Source organism: Echeneis naucrates, chromosome 15, assembly GCF_900963305.1.
Source record: "Echeneis naucrates chromosome 15, fEcheNa1.1, whole genome shotgun sequence".
Taxonomy (NCBI): Eukaryota; Metazoa; Chordata; class Actinopteri; order Carangiformes; family Echeneidae; genus Echeneis; species Echeneis naucrates.
The window spans coordinates 16,070,348-16,090,117 of NC_042525.1; the positions used below are offsets into that span (position 1 = coordinate 16,070,348).

The 19,770-nt window shown below is 40.3% G+C and overlaps 1 protein-coding gene across 3 annotated transcripts in view; it reads right to left on the reverse strand.

Moving 5' to 3' along the window:
* ehbp1 (EH domain binding protein 1) overlaps positions 1–19,770 on the reverse strand; it is a 125,433-nt gene that overhangs the window by 25,707 nt on the left and 79,956 nt on the right. For 2 of the 3 annotated variants that reach the window (XM_029520992.1, XM_029520993.1), the window contains 5 exons: positions 19,175–19,325; positions 13,889–14,043; positions 9,734–9,872; positions 9,040–9,140; positions 6,414–6,537 (listed from right to left, as the gene is read on the reverse strand). In XM_029520992.1, coding sequence (XP_029376852.1) covers positions 6,414–6,537; positions 9,040–9,140; positions 9,734–9,872; positions 13,889–14,043; positions 19,175–19,325 — 670 coding nt within the window. Of the gene's footprint in view, positions 1–6,413; positions 6,538–8,876; positions 8,882–9,035; positions 9,141–9,733; positions 9,873–13,888; positions 14,044–19,174; positions 19,326–19,770 lie in introns of all 3 variants that reach the window. The other variant, XM_029520994.1, reaches the window with a different exon arrangement.

Below are 19,770 nucleotides of genomic sequence, written 5' to 3' on the forward strand. Positions count from 1 at the left end.
AGGAAAAAAAGGAGTTCAGTACCTGAACAAAGCATACACTGATTAAAGCCAACACCAAAACCTCTGTCCTTCCATCTTTCAGGATGTGAACTGGGGAGGGTATTATAGTCTAAACACTTTTTCTTCCCTCAGTGCTGAAAGATTAGACTGGTTATCCCATTAAAGTTGGTAAAATGCCATTCTTGTGTCTTTAAGCTCTCGTATAGGAGGTCAAGATGAGTCTGCATGCGCTTACAAGGCGGGCACGGATGTAATCTGCCCAAAGTTACAATAATTAATGTTAAGCTTCTTCAGCAATACATTTGTAAAAGAACTGGTCCTGATAATATACTTAAAGCTGCACATGCTGTTTGTGTTGCTGCAACAAGACAGGGCTTGATGTACACGAGCATATGTGTGTGAGAAAGTCCCCTTGCCATGCACGTAGCCCAGTTTAAATCTTTAGTCAAACTATAAGCTGATGCTGCCACAATGCTGGATTAGGGAAACAGGCATGGGAAAATAGTGAGAAGCCAGCCTAGTTGATGCTAAGGATATATAAACATAACACACTGAGCAACAATGACGCCTAAGCCACATTGCCGTTTGTGCACACTATAAGAGGAGGATCTGTCAAAACATTACCAGGAAGGAATATAGCTTTTAGAGAAGAAAATCATTTCAAAAACAATTGTTTGTAGATTTCAACGCCAAAGTGTAATATCTCTGTGGCAGTTTGTACACTCACACCCACTCACATCTTCACGTTTCCATAAAATAGGTAACATGCAACTGTGTTTTCATTTTACAAATGCACCGAAAAGCTTCTAGAACGTCACTGTTAAAAATATTCTTTTAATAGTTATCCTAAACCAGTTAATGCACGACAATGGAAAATAAACTAACAATGGTACAGTTGGTACAGTTAAACTGATAAAAATTTGCCTGCAGGTTTTAGTTTGAACAACTGAGATTTTGAGCCACAGGTTGAAATTTAAACCATTCAAGTTCTGCAGACCCTACATAATCGTAGACTGAGTCAAAGCGGCCGGTAGCTCTTCCCAGTGTGAAGGCATTGACAGTCCGTTCTGTCCCTTTGTCAGATACTGAAGAGGATAGGCTGCATGTGCAAAGTACATTAAGCTCTTGCAGGAGCCCTCCTTGTGCCATTCTCCTCTCGTCGACTTGCAGACACAAAGGCAGATTAAAGGAGCGCACACCATAAAAACCCTGTGTCAATCTTATCAGCTTCGAGTGCAATTTTTAAACATATGTTAATCTGGGAGAGCTAAAACTCATTCTCTCCTCTCTCTGCTTGTTTATCTCTTATCAAATGCACAGTAGGTGAGGGGCAGCTTTGCGGTGCAGCTAAGTGCCATTATTTGGATAATTGTGTCCATTGTTGCAGGTTATATAGCTATTTGAAATGGAAGGTGTGCGTAAATAGGTGCAGAGGCCAGGTAGGGGGTGGTTGAGATATATTCAAAAAGGGGCAAGGGGATTTTCTGTGAAGGCTACATGATGCATTTGAATGCTTCTTCATACCTCAAGCTGAATTTTCAATAAGGAGAGTTTGATATGTTTTTCTGAGTAACAATACCTTTACAAAAGCACCAATGCCAAGGTCAGAAGCATTACTTGCATTGTCAGAAACACACTTCGATGAATGGTATCTCAATTCAATAAAAAAAAAAAGAACAAAATATACCAGAAGTTTTAGCTTTCATTATTACAGTGGGATTATATTCTGTTATAACTGTTTTAAACACTGTACAAAAACATTGTATGACACTTCAACAAAACTTTCATGACATACTACAGTAAAGTGTGTGTTTGCAAGTGTATGTCAATGACACATAGCTTCAGTTAAAATGTAGTAATAACTAATTATCTTCCCATAAAATCTGTTGCAGGAGGTGAACGTTCTCCTAATGTTGTATGTGTGAAGGACAGTGCTCCCAGTGGTGCAAGAATAACAAGTTCATTAGTCGAGGGGGGAGGCGTCACAGGAATTCAAATTCCCCCCCGACTGAGGCCCGGCCTCTGATTGGCTGGCTGAATCAGCATGGCGAGACTCATTAGAGCCCAGCAGTAATTAAGAGTTGTTAGAAAGTGAATTCTCCAACCGCAGATTAGAAAATTAAACTATTTACTGATTACATATTAATAGAAGACAACAATGGCGCTTGCCATAAGCTTGGAAGGCAACCAAGGAATAAATCTGTGTACTTAATTACCATAAACAATGGGGGCATAGAAATGGAGTTTTATGCACACTCCCTCCTGTAATGTGTCTGATATCAGAAGACACTTGACAATTCTTGTTCAATTATCTCTATTATTTAATGTGCTGTGAACTGCCTCTGAGTAAATAAATTAACCACCCCAATTACTTTGGATTCATCTAGGGAGGGCTCTGGCGTAATAGAAAATGCTGCAGAAAGCTGCATTGTGTCCAAACCGGGGGGATGTGTAGAAAAAAAATTAGGGAGACAAGGGGAAGCAAGGGTGAGAGGAGGGAAAGAGAAATTCAAGATTCACAGGGATAAAATGAACAGCGCTAATAGAAAAAAGAAGTGATGTAGAAGAGGGGAGACATAAAAAGAAGACACCAAAGAATGGAAGAATATTGATTTAGAATGTATAACAACAAAGATGAGATGGCTAAGTTATTTAAAATTAGAAGAAATATTTAAGAAAGATTTAACACTCGATCCCATGTGAGAAACATGATACTGTCATTTGTTAGCAACATGACAAACTATGTATTTTGAGAAGGGGAAGGGAGAAAAGACGGCAGAAATGACAAAGCAAAAGCATGTGATAGAAAAGAAAGGCATACTGAGGACCAGCAGAGCAGAGTGGATCTTCCCAGGCTGTGTGCTGGTGGAGCAGAGAGATGAACAATCAGTCATGGGTCAGTCAGTCTGTCTGTTCACATCTGCTCATCAGTCCTGCAGTGCTGCACGCTACCACAGCACCAGTGCACACTGAGCTCACCCAAAGGTACCTCAAGAGGTCTGAATCATGTGCTCATATCCAGTACTGTGACTACTCTGAGTACTCTTAACATCCACGCTCTTTTCAGAGTCAGCTCTGCGTCTATGAACAAAGTGTACACAACTCTGGAATCTATACACATACACTTTGCTATAAACGTGGCTGAATCTAGGTGTTAATATAGGAAGAGTTAATGAAGCACATGATTAATACACCCAGATTATATTTCTAAATACATGATTAGTAGCCACAACAGCTTATTATATTGTATTTCTCTGAAAATCACGTTTGAAATCATGACTAAATTACATATTGGATGGTTGTGTCATTTAAACTGCTTCAGAGAAATGCTCAACAGCTGATTTAAGTTTGTCTTTGTTTTGCAGTATTTCATACATGTACATGGTTCACTTAAGAACAGTCAGTAATATATGTTGAACTGAGGTGGCTATCCTGTTTTAAAGGGTGCAGAAAGCCAGGTTTACGTGTAAAGCATGGGGCCATTCCAAAGAAGCTTGTATCTTCGGTAAACTGTCATTGGCTTATAGTTCTATTAGAAAACATCATGTTGAATTTATAGAAGCTGAGTAGCAACGATGCACAATGTTCACACAATGATCTGTTTCTACTGAAATGTGATATATAAATCATGTGGCAGGTCATCAGGATATATAAGCATTTGAAATAAGGATCTTGTATCTTGAGTTTGAAAAGTATCTGCCTGTAAGCACTTGAGGTCTGGATCATTGAGTATTTAGTATTTGGTTACTTTGTGCTGAGACAGAGGACTACTGGAGGCAGCTGATACTTGGTGGTGGATTTTAAAACCGCACAACAGTTCAAAGAATTAGGAAATATTTGTAGCCAAAATCATTAATCATTCATAAATTTCAAAGAAATACATTTGACAAAAATGTGTGAACTCTTCTAAAAGACCCCGCAACTTGCTTTTTATATGGTGATTGGCTCTGTTTAGTTTAATCAAGCTGCTATATTGCCAATTTGTCTTGATTGGAAGAATTCCCCTGAATATTTGGGCAGCTAAGGAGAGTGCTGTATAAGACTTAGCGTCTGCGAAATTTCAGGGGAATTGCAGGTCCAAAATTAAAGCTGGCACTTTCACATCTAAGAAGATATTGTAGAAACTAAAAGGACCTCTGGACATTGGCAGGCCTTCAAAAGAATGGCTGGCAGATTTAAAATTAATAAATAAATAAATAAAGGCAACATTTGTTGATGGCTAGTGGTGATTTCTCACCATGTCCACTAGTAAGGCAAAGGCCCCACTCAGATGGTATGGATCAATACCAGATGTTTTGCTCACATCCAATCAGTTGCCATTCTGACCAGGCATTCCGGTTCAGAAAAAAATATCTTTCATCTGTGACAGCACAATGAAAGGTGACCTTGGTTGCTGAGGTGATAAAGGTTACTTTAGTGACCACCTGTCACTGGCACATCTCACTCTGATGCCTCCATGCTTGCCCTTAAGGCTCAATCTATAACCTGTTGGATGAGTCTCTATGAGTCTCTGGGATAAGTACTGCAAAATGAGATATGGAAACAGAAATATACTTTAAGAAAACCAGCTATTTGCCCAACACGCTCCAAATGATGTGGTGAGTTTTGCCACTTGCTGCACTGCAATGCGAGTGGCCTAAATACTGACTGATGTCTCACAGCTAAACACAGTCCCGCCAGCATACATATTTCTGGACCTAATTCTACATGCTTCATACATACTTACTGATCAAATGTGTCAAAGAACGTCATGTTCTAACATACCACACATGCCAATATCACCAATTGACACAATGTCCTACATCCCCCAGGAGTCAGTGTGTTCACTTGTCAAAAACGCATTTTCTTCATTTCATTCCCCATTGATGTTATAAAGGGATGAAAAGCAAATAAGGTGAATTTCTCTTTGTGATAGCCTTTTATTATTTTCATCTTTGCCTTCTCTGTTGTCACATTCTTCCTTTTCTGGTGAATCCTATTTTTCAGTTTGGACCATAGGTATATTTATACAAAGGTGTAAAGAGAAATTTTTACGACTGAAGGTATTTGGGAATAAATAACCAGGCAGCTTGCTGGCTAGCGGCTGCTTTATCAGTGGGCGAAGAAGAAGAAGGAAAAACAGCCCTTCAGATTGACACAATGGCATGCGCTCCAACAGGGGAAGAGGGCACAGAGGCAGGGAGGGAGGCAAAAAAGAGGAAAGCGAATACAACAAACAGAGGAGAGATAGTCTCGATATCTGAACCCAAATAGGATGGAGAAGGTGAGCGCAAATCCCACCACCCCAGTTTCCTTTTCTTAAAACCCACCTCTTCTATCCTCCCCTGTGTTGCTTCTTTAGGATTTTGGGGGATAAATCCACCAAGTTAGGCGCTGATATATCAGAAAGAGCATGAGAGCTGCTACTAAATTACTACAGAAAATACTGTACCTTCACTTTCAGTACATTTGCACACATCAAAATTTAACACTTCCTGGGACCATGATTTCTTTTTCCAACAGAATTCTTGAGAGAGGAATGGGAGGGTTTAGTATCACAAATGGGATGCTATTCTCCAATTTCAGTTAGGGACTTAACGGAGCCAAGGCCCCTCTTTTGGCTCGGCACACTGTCTCATGTCTTAACAAGGCTTTACCCCCGGCCAAATCTTAAATAAAAACCTTCCGAATCCAGCTCCGTACGCCAAACCAGATTGCACTTTGTATGCATGGGTGTGTAAGCATTTGTGTGAGTCTGCCGTGGATTTGTGAACTATGTCAGTGCTCATGTTGTGTTGCCATGTTTTTTTTTTTTTTTTTTTTTTTTTTTTTTTAAAGAAACATTTCTTTGCTTTCCCCTCTCTCCTTCCTTTAACTCACCCCGTCTTTCCTCATACAGCATATCAATGAAGGCCAGATATGTACTAGGGGAAGGAGGGTGTATGTGTGTAGCTGTGCATGGCTGAGCGCACTGTTCAATAGTGTGGAGGCTGGCTGGCTGGGGCCGCAGCTGGCAAACGGCTGCAGCGGAGACTTCGGCTGGGGCTCCGCTATCGCACCCAGTTATCGTTTCCCCCATGAAGGGCTCCCTTATCACCCCAGCCCAGAGAGGTCTCCCTTCTTCTCCCATCCCCGAGACACACTACCCCGCTCTCTTCCTCCCCACCCCACCTTCCCCTCCCTTCTCCACCTCCTCCTCCTCCCTCACACCCACCATCCCCTCCTTTTATATCCACCCAGCGCTCAGTCGCTCAACATTCACCCGAGAGGGAGGGTGAGCGGGATGGGGGGCTTCAAAGATTCTTTCTCACACAAACGCACACATAAATAAATACACACAAACACACACACTCCCCAAGTACACGTGTGTGTATGTGCGTGCATACGCTCAATTTGCCAAAACAGTTTTTCCAGTGTAATTGGGCTTGGGGTACCTGTGTCCATGAGATAGCGCAGCCTCTTCTCCACGCGAGCTGCTCGGGCGTCTATGTGCCTCTGCTCGCTCTCCAGCGCAGACAGCTCCCCAACCACATACTGACTGGTGTCTTTGAACGCCTTCTGTCAACCAAAGAGAGAGTGAGTGTTAGAGAGAGAGAGGTAGAGAGAATGGGTTTGAGTAAAAAAGAAGAGCAGCCCAATACAGCATTAAACAGAGACAGAGAAAAAGAATAAAAGGGATGAGACAGAAGAAGGAAAACATAGAAATGCAGAAATAAAAGTAAGCAAAAGTGATGAAGGCAAAGGAAAAAAAAGAAGAAAGGAAAGAAACCAGAGAGAGGAGGAGAGTGAAAATGTCCCACAGACTTTGCAGTGTCTAAAAATTTTCCTTCCAAAAAAGGTGATGGAGAATTTCAACAGAAAACAGTTTAATTTAATGAGAGATTATTATACCGCTTGAGACTAACTGTTGCTGCCTCTTGATTCGTCTGAGCTTTCTTTGGCATTTCTGGGTTCCTCTTGCATCTTCAAAACCAGTTTATAACTGCTTTATATTTACAGTTCAGAATTTGTATTTTAAAACAAAAACAAACAAATAGAACAAGTTCTAAATTACTTGGATTATAATACTGTGAGTGAACACACATTAAAGAGAAGCTTTGTTCACACCAAACTATCAAGGTAACAAATAGTTACGTTTCTAAAACAGCTCCCTGAAATAATCGCTGATGATCTACTTTTTGAGGGGAATTGATTAGCTCTTTTTGAGTAAAACTTATATTAGTCATAAATAAAGCTAACACATCGCATCAAAAGAGGCAGGCAACAGGCAACCACTTGATGAACTCAGCCTCTTATATGATAACGGTAACAACCACCTCTTACTGTGCCATATGTGCATCAGAGGCTCCGTTTATAGTTACTCACATTAAACTGGTGAAGTTATTCCAATCAGTAACATCCCTTTCTTACCTTATATTGTTTGACTATCCAACACTCAGAACATGAAATAATCCGTCACTGAACTTTGCCGTTTAATTTTAACTTCTAATTTAACATTTTTGATAGGAGGAATCTCTCATGTATTAATTATCTGCCTGCACATTGTCATTTAAATTAAACCTTCCATTAAGATCTTTCTAAGTCCACTTGCACACACTGTCATTCAAGCCTTCCAAATTCTCATACACACAAACACCAACCACTCCATATCTGCACACACATAAACACCCTATAACCATAAGCATTTCATACACAATCCACTTCTGACCCCTCTTCACCTCTGTCACCTGGCTACTTGCTATTCTCCAGAGAAACTCTTCTGAGTGAGGAAAATGTTTATTCAAATTCACCACTGAGGATGCTTCCGAAAAATATCTCCATTTTATTGCTGATGCACTTCATTTTTCTTAATGGGGAAGAGAACTAGTGAGAAGGGGAGAGAGAAAGTTTTTATTTTATTCCACCCAGGCCAGCACTTTTTCCTGTACTCTTTCCAGTGTGTGAGTCTGTGCATCTGTGTGACTCTGCACATGTGATTTGCGCAAGTGTGTGTATGTGTGCGCTGATTCCCAGCAGCCCATTGCCCCAGCTCCCTCCTCCTCCTTGCGCGCTCTCACTCTATCACCATATTTTTCCTTGGCAAATCAATTTTACACATGATCAGCCCACTCCCCTTGCCGCGCTCAGCCCAGCCGTAATTAAGAGGAGGGAAATTACCATATATATTATATTAATGCAAACATCATTCAGCAGGTAATTCTTGGCTGATCGGGATAATGGAAAGGTTGAACACCCATTAACCCTGGGGCCCAAGCGCTGGGAGGAGGGTGTGTGTGAGAGTGTGTCTGTGTGCGCAAAAGGACTGGGGTGGAGGGTCGAGGGTAAGAGAGGGATGCTTGGGAAGGGAGATTCAGCCCATGGTCTCCAGTGGCACGCACACTCACATACACAATCACTGAAATAACAGCATTCTTATAGACTCACTCTTTATACGCACAAGTTCAAACAGGCTCTGAGAACAGTCTGAGTTCAGTGTATACACTTGAAGGACAGGCAGGCACACAATTTCTTTCCCAAGAAACACAAATGCACATCTGAATGGCAGAGGCTGATATCTGCGATAGTCATAATTACAATAGCACTCTGTTAGATCAACACTTTGATGTCTGTGTAGAGAAGAGAGGACAGTAGGGAGTGAGCGGGAAAGCATGAGCATGTGAGAGGAAGAGAGGTGGACATGGTGAAGAGGAGGAGGCAAATTTAAGCAGAAAAAGAACAGGGAGAAGAGCTCACTGACAGATTTATTGAAGACAAAATAGGAGAGACAGAAAGAGAGCTGACTAACAGGAAAATAAGATAGATTGAGGCGGAGCAATTAAAAGACATAACCTCATTTCTGACCCCCTCTTTGACTTTCCCATTTTTCCCTTAAACTTGATCATTTCATAGTCCATTACATTGACTTCATGGAGCAAACGTTTAAGTCAAAGCAAACCAAAAGGAAACTAGGTTACCACACAGCCAAAACTAGTTTTTACGTGCACTTTATTTTCTGCTGGATCCAGGTGGGAAAAAGTTTAGGCAATGCATTCACAAACAGAAGTGTATGCTTGTACAAACCTCCTCTTCAAACGGTCGGCGAATATCGACCTCAGGCGGTGAGCCTCTATCCTCCTCAGCCTTCTTCAGATCCTCAGGAATAGACTTCTGTCTCTTCACCTCTGGAGCAATGAGCAGAACAGATATCAATGGTAAACTATCTACTTTGCCATTAAAAGCAAAATGCTTATTGAAGATGAAGAATTTATACTTAGTTGTAAGTCATGCAAAAATTCTAATTTATTTAGAGAGTTACTGATGCTGAAATTCTTTGTAAGACATCTTTGTGAAAGCTTGCTACCATCCCATCTAACAATCAGCATTCTTCTCTTTGACTGAGCCAATGAGTCTAAATCAAATCTTTCTGTCTTGTTAATGGATGTGTGGTCTTTCTCATGAGTTGTTCAAAGTGGCCTGATTTTGACCTGTGGTTTGCTTGCAAGTTTGTTGTAACATCATCAAATATCTATGAAGTCTTAGAAAATTATCATATAGCAACAGAAATCTTGAGAGTTAACTATTGGCAATTAGCAAAGACAACTAAAGGAAGAGTTTCTTTTGTTTTTTCTTTCTTTGATGGAGCCACATCAAAATGTTTGCATTACCTGTTCTCAGGTGTGAAATGGCTGTATGTGATCAAGTGTTAACAAACATCCCTCCCTGGGTCAATACTGCATGCATTGTGTGTGTGTATTTGTGTTGTATGTTTCCCCACCTGGTCTGCTCTCCACATACTGACTGAAGGACTTCAGCTGTGTTTTCCGGACTGCCGAGTCCTTGTTGAAGACTACAGGGCTGCGCAACTTTTCTGTTGCTCTGCGCAGACGCTCGGCTCGCAGCTCTTCAGCGTTATTCTGTCAGGTAAAACAAAAATGTGCATTCAGCGTAAATAAGTACTTTTGTTTTGTGGGTGCATCTGACAGTCTTTATTAGTAATAATAAAGAAATTTCAGGCAAATTTCATTTTGTGCCTGTGATGACACACAGCACTCCTATGTCAAGTTAAAAATTCCCACAGTTTTCTCTTAATTTACACGATGTTCACAAATTTGGAGAAAAAACAATAACTGAATGAATTCAACTATAAACAGTTCACAAAGACAGATCATGGCCATCCAGGCTGAGCCTGGTTCTGCCTCTTAAAGGGAGTTTTTCCTGCCACTGTCACCAAGTGCTTGCTCATGGTGAGATTTCTGAGATTTTTGACAGCCTCTTTAAAGAATTATAAAGAGTCTAGACCTGCTCTATGTGTAAAGTGCCTTGAAATATATTTTTATGATGTGGTGCTATATATGTAAAATTTGATTTGATGATCTACAAAAAACATCTCAAACAAAGGGACAAACATGAATGGAGTAATTGCCAAACTTCAAAATACTGTCTTAAAAAAATGTCAGCAATTACACCCTTCTGCCTCTCCAGAGCCCATCTATTATTCTGTCAACCTCTACCAGCCGCTTACATCTGCTCTCAAGCTTTTATTAAGCAGCTGTTTAAGGATTTCACTGCTACTCTATGATTATTGTGACCAAAACCATGCAGTCTTAACATTAGCACACATGTAAACAAATGCTGACAGGCCATGAGATAAATCTGGTTGAAGTTGATGTTAGTTACGTTGTTGATAGCCTGAAAACACGAACACTCCCAAACACTCACACATCTACCCTGAAACACATGCACACTCAATGAGAGAGACAAAAAGGAGGCAATTAACTTGACTTTCAACAAAACCTCGAGCCAGAAAATATATTCAGATTATGCAAAATGCAAAAAACGCTATTGTTTTCAAAGTGAACATGTGTTAAAAAGCTACACGCTTGCTTCTCCTGCTATCAAAAAACAGCATGCAGAAATGTTTTATTACCAGCCTTCCAAATATGCCAAGCCGAGTGGAAAAGAAACCGAGTTGGGCTAAGATTGACGTTGTGGCAACGTTAATAAGACGGCGAAACGTAATAAAGTCGACAATTAGGGCAAGCATGTTCCACTGCTTGAGACAGAGAGAGATAGTCAAGCAGAGCAAGGACGACTAATAGAGACAGTGTGGGTGGGGAACGAGCTGGAGACAGGGAGTTGTTAGTTTAGCTTCAGATTATTGATTTTCAAAAACAATGTCAGCAATTAGTCTGCTCTCGTTTTGCTTTGTCTATTAGTCTATCCATGTTTTACCAGCCACTTAAAATCTCATGTCAAGTCAAATTGAGGCAAATTTATTTATGAGGCGCTATCTACAAAACGTCCAATTAAACATTTTAAAACATAGGGCCAGAGCTTGAATGTGTGAAACTGCTGCTTTTGAAACATCAGGGCAGTTCCATGAATATCTTGAAGACCAGGGAACAAATTTAAAACATTTATAGTTAATAGTAAAAAAGTCTAACCCCCCAAATTATGTCACTGCAAACATGTTTATGCCATTTCAATATGCATATTTGCACATGGATAATTTTTGCCAGATGAAACAGCACTGTACTCTCAGTGTTAATCTCACTCCAATGTAAACTGTTAGAGTGGCCTTGAAAAAGAATCAAAACCTCCCTGGCCTCTGTTTATCGTCTTATGTTTGTGTGCTCTTTATAAAAAGGGTCCTATTTATGTTAAAAGATAAAAAATAAGCATTTATTCTAGAAAGAGAAAGTACATTTAAAAAAAGGGGGTTGTGTAAAATAACGCAAAGGTATAACAGCTAAGACAGGGGGCAGAAATCCATCAAGTTGCTGATTTTCTGAATATCTAATATGCTTGTTTAAAGCAAAAGTTTGCCAATCACTGATAATTGGACGTCAAAGGATTTAATGGATTAATGCTGCGGTCCTTGTCATATTTTCATGAGAAGGTTTTGCTTTTTATATAGTTTAGTTTAGTGACTGGCAAAAACTGCAAGCTGTTGCAATATCTACAGGGAACTGTTTATTTAAGAAAAGGATAAATCCCTGAAGACTGATTAGGACACTGAGGCTGTCTAACCAATTATCACTTATTGTTTAACTGTTGTGAATCTGACTTGTTCATTCGACTACAACCAGAGGTTAAAGAGCTACTGTTTCAAGGTTAAACTGCACACATCACAACTAGACCTCGATGAACACCACACACGAAATGATGATGATCAAAGACAACAGAACCACTGGCCTTCAACACCTTCTTAAAAAGTATCTATATAATGTCTTTCTGGCTCAGTCTCTCTCTCTCCCTTACTCACACACACACACACACACACACACACACACACACACACACACACATACACACACACACACACACACACACAGAACACCTGCCCACTTGGCTACCCCTTCATCTCTCTTTTAGGCTCTGGGACAAGCAGATATTGGGTTGTTGCCCCCACCTTCCCCATCTTACTCTCTGTCTTTCACTCTCCCTCTATTTTTCTTATCAGTGCTATCATCGCTGTGGTAAGCTGTGGCACTGGTGATTCAGTGGTTTTGGTGTGTGCAAGTCTGTGAATGTGCGTGCAGCGGGCTGCGTGACTAATGTTGCAGTCTGCTGAGCGTCGCATGCCCTTATCGTTTGCCACCGAGGCTGCGCATACACACAATCGCTAATGAGAGGGAGAGTGTGTGTGCGTATGATGTTCCTGCAGGTCGTTCCACCCGCCTGAAGGACTTTTGGGATGCCCAGTTGTCTTTGGACAAAGCAGTTTATAATTTCTTTCTAAAGGACAAAGGCACATATACTTTTGCACATATAGTGACATTTGGGTAAATGTGCACCAACTGAAAATAAAAACTTTCAGACATATTTCACAGGTTTATTTGCATTGACTGTATTTTAATTTAGTACAAGTAAAAGAAAGGCCTAGCTGAGTGAAAACATAGACTAAATTCATAAATAAATAAAATAAGAACTGTATTTTGAGAAAATGTGGCTCTTTAAATGAAGATATAGCATGAAGAAAACTTTTGTAATATAGGCAATGAATAGAGAAGTCCAGAAGTTATCTTTCATCATTAAAAACACCTAACCCTAACGTACTGGCAACTGTATCTATCGATATCTCTAGTTCTAAGACCAAAAGTTTTTCGTTGCTATTCAAATGATGTCATGATCACCAGGTACTGTTATTGGCTGTTGAACTGAAGCCCCTCCCGCATTAATACACTAATGGTGATGCAGTCTCCATATGTGGTGCTCACTGAAGTTTATTGACAAGAATCAAAAGTCAATCACTATTGAGTGTTGAGCCAGTGTTTCAATCAAATGATTCTACTTCTTTGAGGGTCAAGTGGGAACACACACACCTACCCACTCTTCTGGCCATGAAGGACTAAGCCTCTTAGGCTTTGAACACAAGAGGGTGTTTATGTGAATTGATGATCAAAGACACCCTGTGTCGCCATAAGCACAGAGGGTTTTACTTGTACTAACACACACCGCGCACACACACAGAAAGACAGACAGACACAGACTTTATGCCACTTGACATTCAAAATCAATTAAACAGATTTTGAGACTGGTTGATAGTGTTGTGCACTATATTCACATCAGAAGGTATAAACATGCCACAGTGAAAGCTTTCCCTCACCACCTATCCAGCCAGCAGCTGTCTGAAAAAGGTCAGTCAATAGTGGACTGCTACACGTTATGTAGAGCATTATGATGGCCCTGTGTGTGCGTCGTGGCTTCAGATACACTCACATGGACACAAGACGGCTAAACTATCGTCTCACATGAAGTCTAAGTGCGTACTCAAGGTGAACCAGATGACAACTTCGGTCAGTTGGACCAGATTGATCGGACTGCCTCTTTGATCAAGAGAGGCAAAAAATAAAACAGAAAGGAAGACTGAAGAAAAGAGAGGTGTACAACAAAAAGACAAAAGAAAGAAAGGCGGTTATGTGCATACCTCCAGTCCATCTGTGGGGCTGAGTGGGGAGGTAGAGGAAGCAGTAGGTGACGATGAGGAGGAGGTGGACGAAGGAGATGAAGGAGAGGTGGCTCCTCTTGGGCTGACTTCCACCAGCTTCTTCAACTTCAAATCAACATGCCTACTGTTGAAGCCTGGACAGAAACAAAAAATGATGAGTACAGTAAGTGTATATATGTGTCAGTAATAAAATAAAAATGTGAGTAAAGCAAACCATTATATATTAAACACAGAAATCTAGATTTTGCATAGGGGTCTGAACATCACATCACACAGAGACACACACACACACACACAGTTCAAAAGATGAGACAACTTATTTTGCATTCATGTGAACACACACTTGGGCAAAACCATTGATAAGGAACATATACACACCAACACAAGAGAGGGTGTATCAAGCCTATATACTGTATATATGATGTATGAGCAAGATACAGATCTGGACAGACCATGCAGCCTTAAGTCCTGTTTGTACTGCAAAGTGGTATTGAGTGTGCATTTCTTGGACTATCACCATGGCAACCATAGAGCAAAATGGGGAAAAAGAATGTTAATTCTCTCACTTTTTTTTTTTTAAGTTTATAACATTTGTCCCTGTCTACCCTTACTGAGAGAAATAGGTGATTATTTATGTGAAATACAACCTAACAACTGAGAGTATTTTCCATTGACACAAGAAAATATAGAAAAGCCATCAATTACAACTATATACAGGATAATTTGTTTGTATTATTCTTTCCTCTCTTTCTTTCATTTCTCTTCCTTTTTCATTGCCCCTCTGTCCCTATCGCTCATTCTCTCTCTCCCTCTCTTTCAGCTTTCCAGTAGTTGTGTACAGCTTTATTTTCCAGGGACTGGGAACCACAGCTCCCCTGCCAGGCCAGACCACTGCACTGAAGAAGATGAAAGAACAGGAGGGCAACCGTTTCATGTGTCATCTCCCCCCGTGACACACACCCCATGATGCATGCATACAGATGCCAAACAGAGACACACTCTCTTGAACTTGGAGGATATGAAGAAACTCATGCGCAGACTCATATACATATGCAGTGCAAGCCAAAACACATAAACCAAAGAGATTTGGACAAAAATGGAACATTTGAGGGAGAAATATTTGCAGAATTAAGTGTGGTATTAGCTACTTTAGTGGTCTGATCACTGCCATCCATTTATTTCAAGACTACAGAAACATTACCACACACAAAGAACAATAAATAAATAAAAAACACGGTCTGAAAGAGAGAGAAAAACGAAAAAATAAAAAACAAACAGCACAAAGATATTGCACTTCAAAGCTAGAGGAAGCATTTGCTTGTTTTCATGTTTGTTTCTTCTGGTCCCTCACTGTACTCCCACCTATCTCATATCGACAGGATATTGAGGAAGCAAATAAAATAAATTAAATACAAAACAAAGTAATTAGTTTACCTCTGAAGATTTGAGCAAATGCTTTCCTGAAGATATGATTTTATTTGGGGAGCACTTTTCAGAGTTTATTAATTACTACTTAAAGACATTTCTAAAGAACAACAACAAAAAAAAAAAAAAACGGCAATAAACGAATGTATACTGCAATAGTTCTTAGAGTGTGAAACACAAATTTGTATACAGCCAATATCTTGCAGAGAAGAATGAATAGATGATAATTCACAAAAATACACTGAAAGATGGAGCCAGGTCAGAGGCTGAATGACCGAATAAAGAGTCAAGACCAAAACAATTTAGTTTAGGTGTGATATGTCATAAAAACAATGTGTCTTCGGAATGCAATTTACGTCTTTTCATCTGATGAAAATCTGTCTGCCAAATAAACTACATGAGCTCTTCATCACACCTTTGCCCCATCATCTGAAATGAAGGCGTGAATAAGTGATGTAGGACATTGAGTGAATTATCTGAGTGATTGACACATAGGGAGAGAGGCTATAGAGTGACTATATATAACTGGATTATTCTGTATATGAAAGAATAACTAATCACTGACTGCATGTCTGCTAAAAACCGAGGCAGGTAATATTGTTAGTTGGAAAAAGTCAAACATGACAGTGAGCCATGCAGCACCACACAGCTTCAGCCAATGATTTTTACCCAGAGAGGTTAGCTCAGAGCCGGGGTTAGTAAGCTCCAGGCGGCAGTGGGTCTTGGAAGTGGTTGGAAGGTCGGCCTCCAGTGGCTGTGGGTTAGTAACCAGTGCAGACGCAGATGTAGCCGCAGCGATAGTATCATCATCATCATCATCATCATGACGACCCACAAAATAGAGTTTCTCCACCTCATCATCACCCCTTTCACCATCATCCTCACGATGACCTTTCACTCCATCCAAAACATCTGTGGCTACGGAATGGGACAGTGGGAACAAACAACGGGGAGGATGTGGGAATAAGTCCAGGAAAGGAGAAATGAAAATTGAAATTAAAGAATGTGAGAGCAAATGTGAAAATATAAGTGAGCAGGGAAGAGGGACGATGTTAAATGATGTAAAGGGATGGGTGTTATGGTAATAAAAGGCCAAAAAACGATGAGACAAGGAGGAGTGAAGAAAAAATAATGCTTGGTTAGTTTCTGTTAATAATTGCATGAATACATATTAGGTGATCCGATTCAATTATTTTTAACATCTCAAGATCCAGCATAATGTGGAAATATGCATTTTGCCCTTTTATTTAGTGAATTCATGGCAACTTTTAGGACTTGATGTGTGCAGAAATGTGTATGAAAGTAATTAATAAATGTACCTGAAAGTGAACTAATGGACCTCATATCTAATCAAGTCCATGGTATGATAAAGTACCAGCCTCTACCTGGGAGAGCAAAAGGAAATTTGATTGACTGTTCTATGTGCCTTAGTGAAAAAATATTTGACACACAAAATGAAAGACACCTCTGTTTAATATTCCTTGTTCAAAGATCCATTGCCAGTGTTTGGTTTTGTGTTTTTTTTTTTTTTGTTTTGTTCGTGTCCTGATAAAAGAGGTTGGGCAAAAAAAAAAAACAAAAACAAAACAAACCCAAAAAAACCCCCAAAACAAAAAAAAAAAAAACAAAAAAACAAAAAAACACAAAAGTATATGTTCCATGAAGTCCCCTGAGGGGCTCAATAGAACAGTGTCTCTACATTAAGAACAAAGGAAAAACATGTTAGAAGAAACTCAAATGGAGACCTGAGCAGCTCTAGCTGCATGGATAACCCACCATGGATTAAAACAAAACAATCAGTAAACACTGTCTGACATTGCAAGGTCCCTTCTCTGCTATTTACTACTTGGTGGGGAAAGGGACCAAGAACAAAGAGGCAAGGAGAGAGAATCAAACTAACAGCATTTCCTGTTTTTTTTTTCCCTTTTTCTCTCCCCTAATTTGCTAGCTGCGATGTGGAGCGTGCTAGCAAGCGCCATTCCTGCGTGGCTGGTCGGGCCTAATTAATGGGAGGCCATGGTGATGGAGTTTGGAAAGTTTCTTTGCAGGCAGACACTTGGAGGGGGCAGCCCGAGCTGCATTTAAGGACCGTGAATGGTGTTGAGGGGAGCGAGGGAGAGGGAGTGGGAGTGTGGGGGCTAGGATTAGCCGTTCTGCTCGGGAGGCCTTGTGTATCACAGCCCACAGCATTTCTCTCTGCTCCTCACCTCCTCCTCCCCGTTCCGTTCTTTCCCCCAACTCCATTTTTAATGAGATCAACAATTAGTCCAATTCAGAAAAGCTGAAAGAGCAAATAAATCAAGTGCTACCTTCCCTCTTCTTCCGTCTTTCTTCTGTCACTTTAAGATAAGATGAGACAAGATGCCTCTATTGTCACTATATACAATAATGCAGAGAAATTGCAGGTGCTCTCCCAGCGGCATTAAAAGGAACAAGTTACATATAAACGCAGATTCTTACACAGAATCAACTATGATGTAGACAATAGATGTGAATTTTACAAAAAAAAAAAAAAAAAAAATCGCTGATCTCCCTTATTGTTTCACATTTGTTCCTCTTCCAATTATTTTCAATTTATCGTTTCAGAGGGCAGCACGGCAGCATAGTGGTTAGTACTGCTGCCCCACAACAAGAAGGTCATGGGTTTGGTTCCCCGGCCTGGGGCCTTTCTGTGAGGGGTTTGCACGCTCTCCCTGTGCCTGCGTGGGCTTCCTCCGGGTACTCCGTTTTCCTCCCACCGTCCAAAGACATCATGTCTGGGTTAATTGGTGACTCTAAATTGCCCGTAGGTCTGAGTGTGAGTGGTTGTTTTTCTTTGTTTGTCTTGGAGCTGGGATTGGCTCCAGCACCACTCACAACCCGGAAACATACAAATGGTATGAATGAATGAATGAATAATAGTTTGTCTTTTTTAACCAAAATGTAACATTCCCTGGTTCTACCTTTTGAACTCTAAATATTTTCTCCTTTTCACTTATAGCTGACCCACCTAACAGGAGGCCATGTCTCAAGATTGAATCCTTTCTTCTTCTCTTACTGCTCATCGAAGGAACCCACGTTCTATTCATGCATTTTACAGTGTAAAGAGCCTTCTTCTCTCCTTCGTGACAATTACACTATTTTATGCTACTACTACTTCTGCTACTTTTCATACTCTTTGTCCTCACCTGTTTACACTCCTTTTTGCATGCAGTATACCTGATCTACCTAAATAGCACAACCTAGAGGGGTGTAATGTGGAGGAATCTGAAATAAATGACAAGAGCGGCCTAATAATAGCCATTATCATAATAACCCCAATTTCAAGAAAATGGAAAGCAGTGGGAAATGCACATGGCAGCATTTGTTACCCCTGCAAGCCGTTATTAGAAGTGTTTGGTATTTTGAGTATAATTTGGCTGCACAATGTGTTGTGTTGATTAACAATTACTGGGCGAATGAGACAAGGGAGAAGTCGCAGGGTAAATTGCTGTTCTGAATATGAGGGTGGTGCTTTTTAGACCTGCGGCCGTTGTGAAATGACATTTTGTTTTTCTCTGAGGATTAGGCAGAACCCCTTTAGAGAGCATAATGGAAATGTGTGAGTCGTAGCATGTGTGTATGAAGAAAGTGAGTGTATGTCAAAATCATGCTGGTCTGACTTTTCTTTTGTATTATATTTAATGACTATTAGTAAGTGTTAGCAAGTGTGCATCATAATTGCAAAGCCTTTTCAATGAAACTCAAAAGTATGTTAACTAGGATGTACAAAGTGCAAACAAAAAGAAAAAAGGCACCCATGAGGGCTACCTGTTCATGTTTGACCGTGGGTGCATGTGTGTGTTTGCAAAGTGCACTGACCTGCAGCAGGACTAGCCTTACTGCCTTTCCCTCTCTCAGTGCTGGAAGTGTCCAGCAGGTTCATGTCAGACATCTTGACTCCAGATCGAGCCTCAGCTATCAGTTGCCTGGCTCGCTCTCTCAGCTGTCTCCGCCGCTCTGTATCCTGCTCCTGCACACACACAAACATGACAAAAAGCAGGATTTTGTTCACCGTTAAGCCAGTTCAGATAAATGTTAAATGATTCACAAAAAACAAAAAAAAAAGGCTGGGGAAAAAAGTCTTTGAATTGTGGAAGGTTACATAATTTGGGAAGCTTTTTCTCAGTAGCCACACACAGATTTGTTGGGTGCAATTCAATGATTATATACAAATTCATATTGCAATTAGCACTACTTTAATACACATAAATGCACACACACACAAAATAAAATGTATGCACAAAGTAAAACATATCTACTACAGAAAATACAGAATAAAACTTGTTATCAGAATGGATGTACACATCTTACTGCATTATGGAGTTTGGACATAGACACACACGCAGAGCATCTTGGCGCTAGACAGATACAGTATTGAGCTGTCACCATCACAGTAATGGCAAAAATGCCATTTT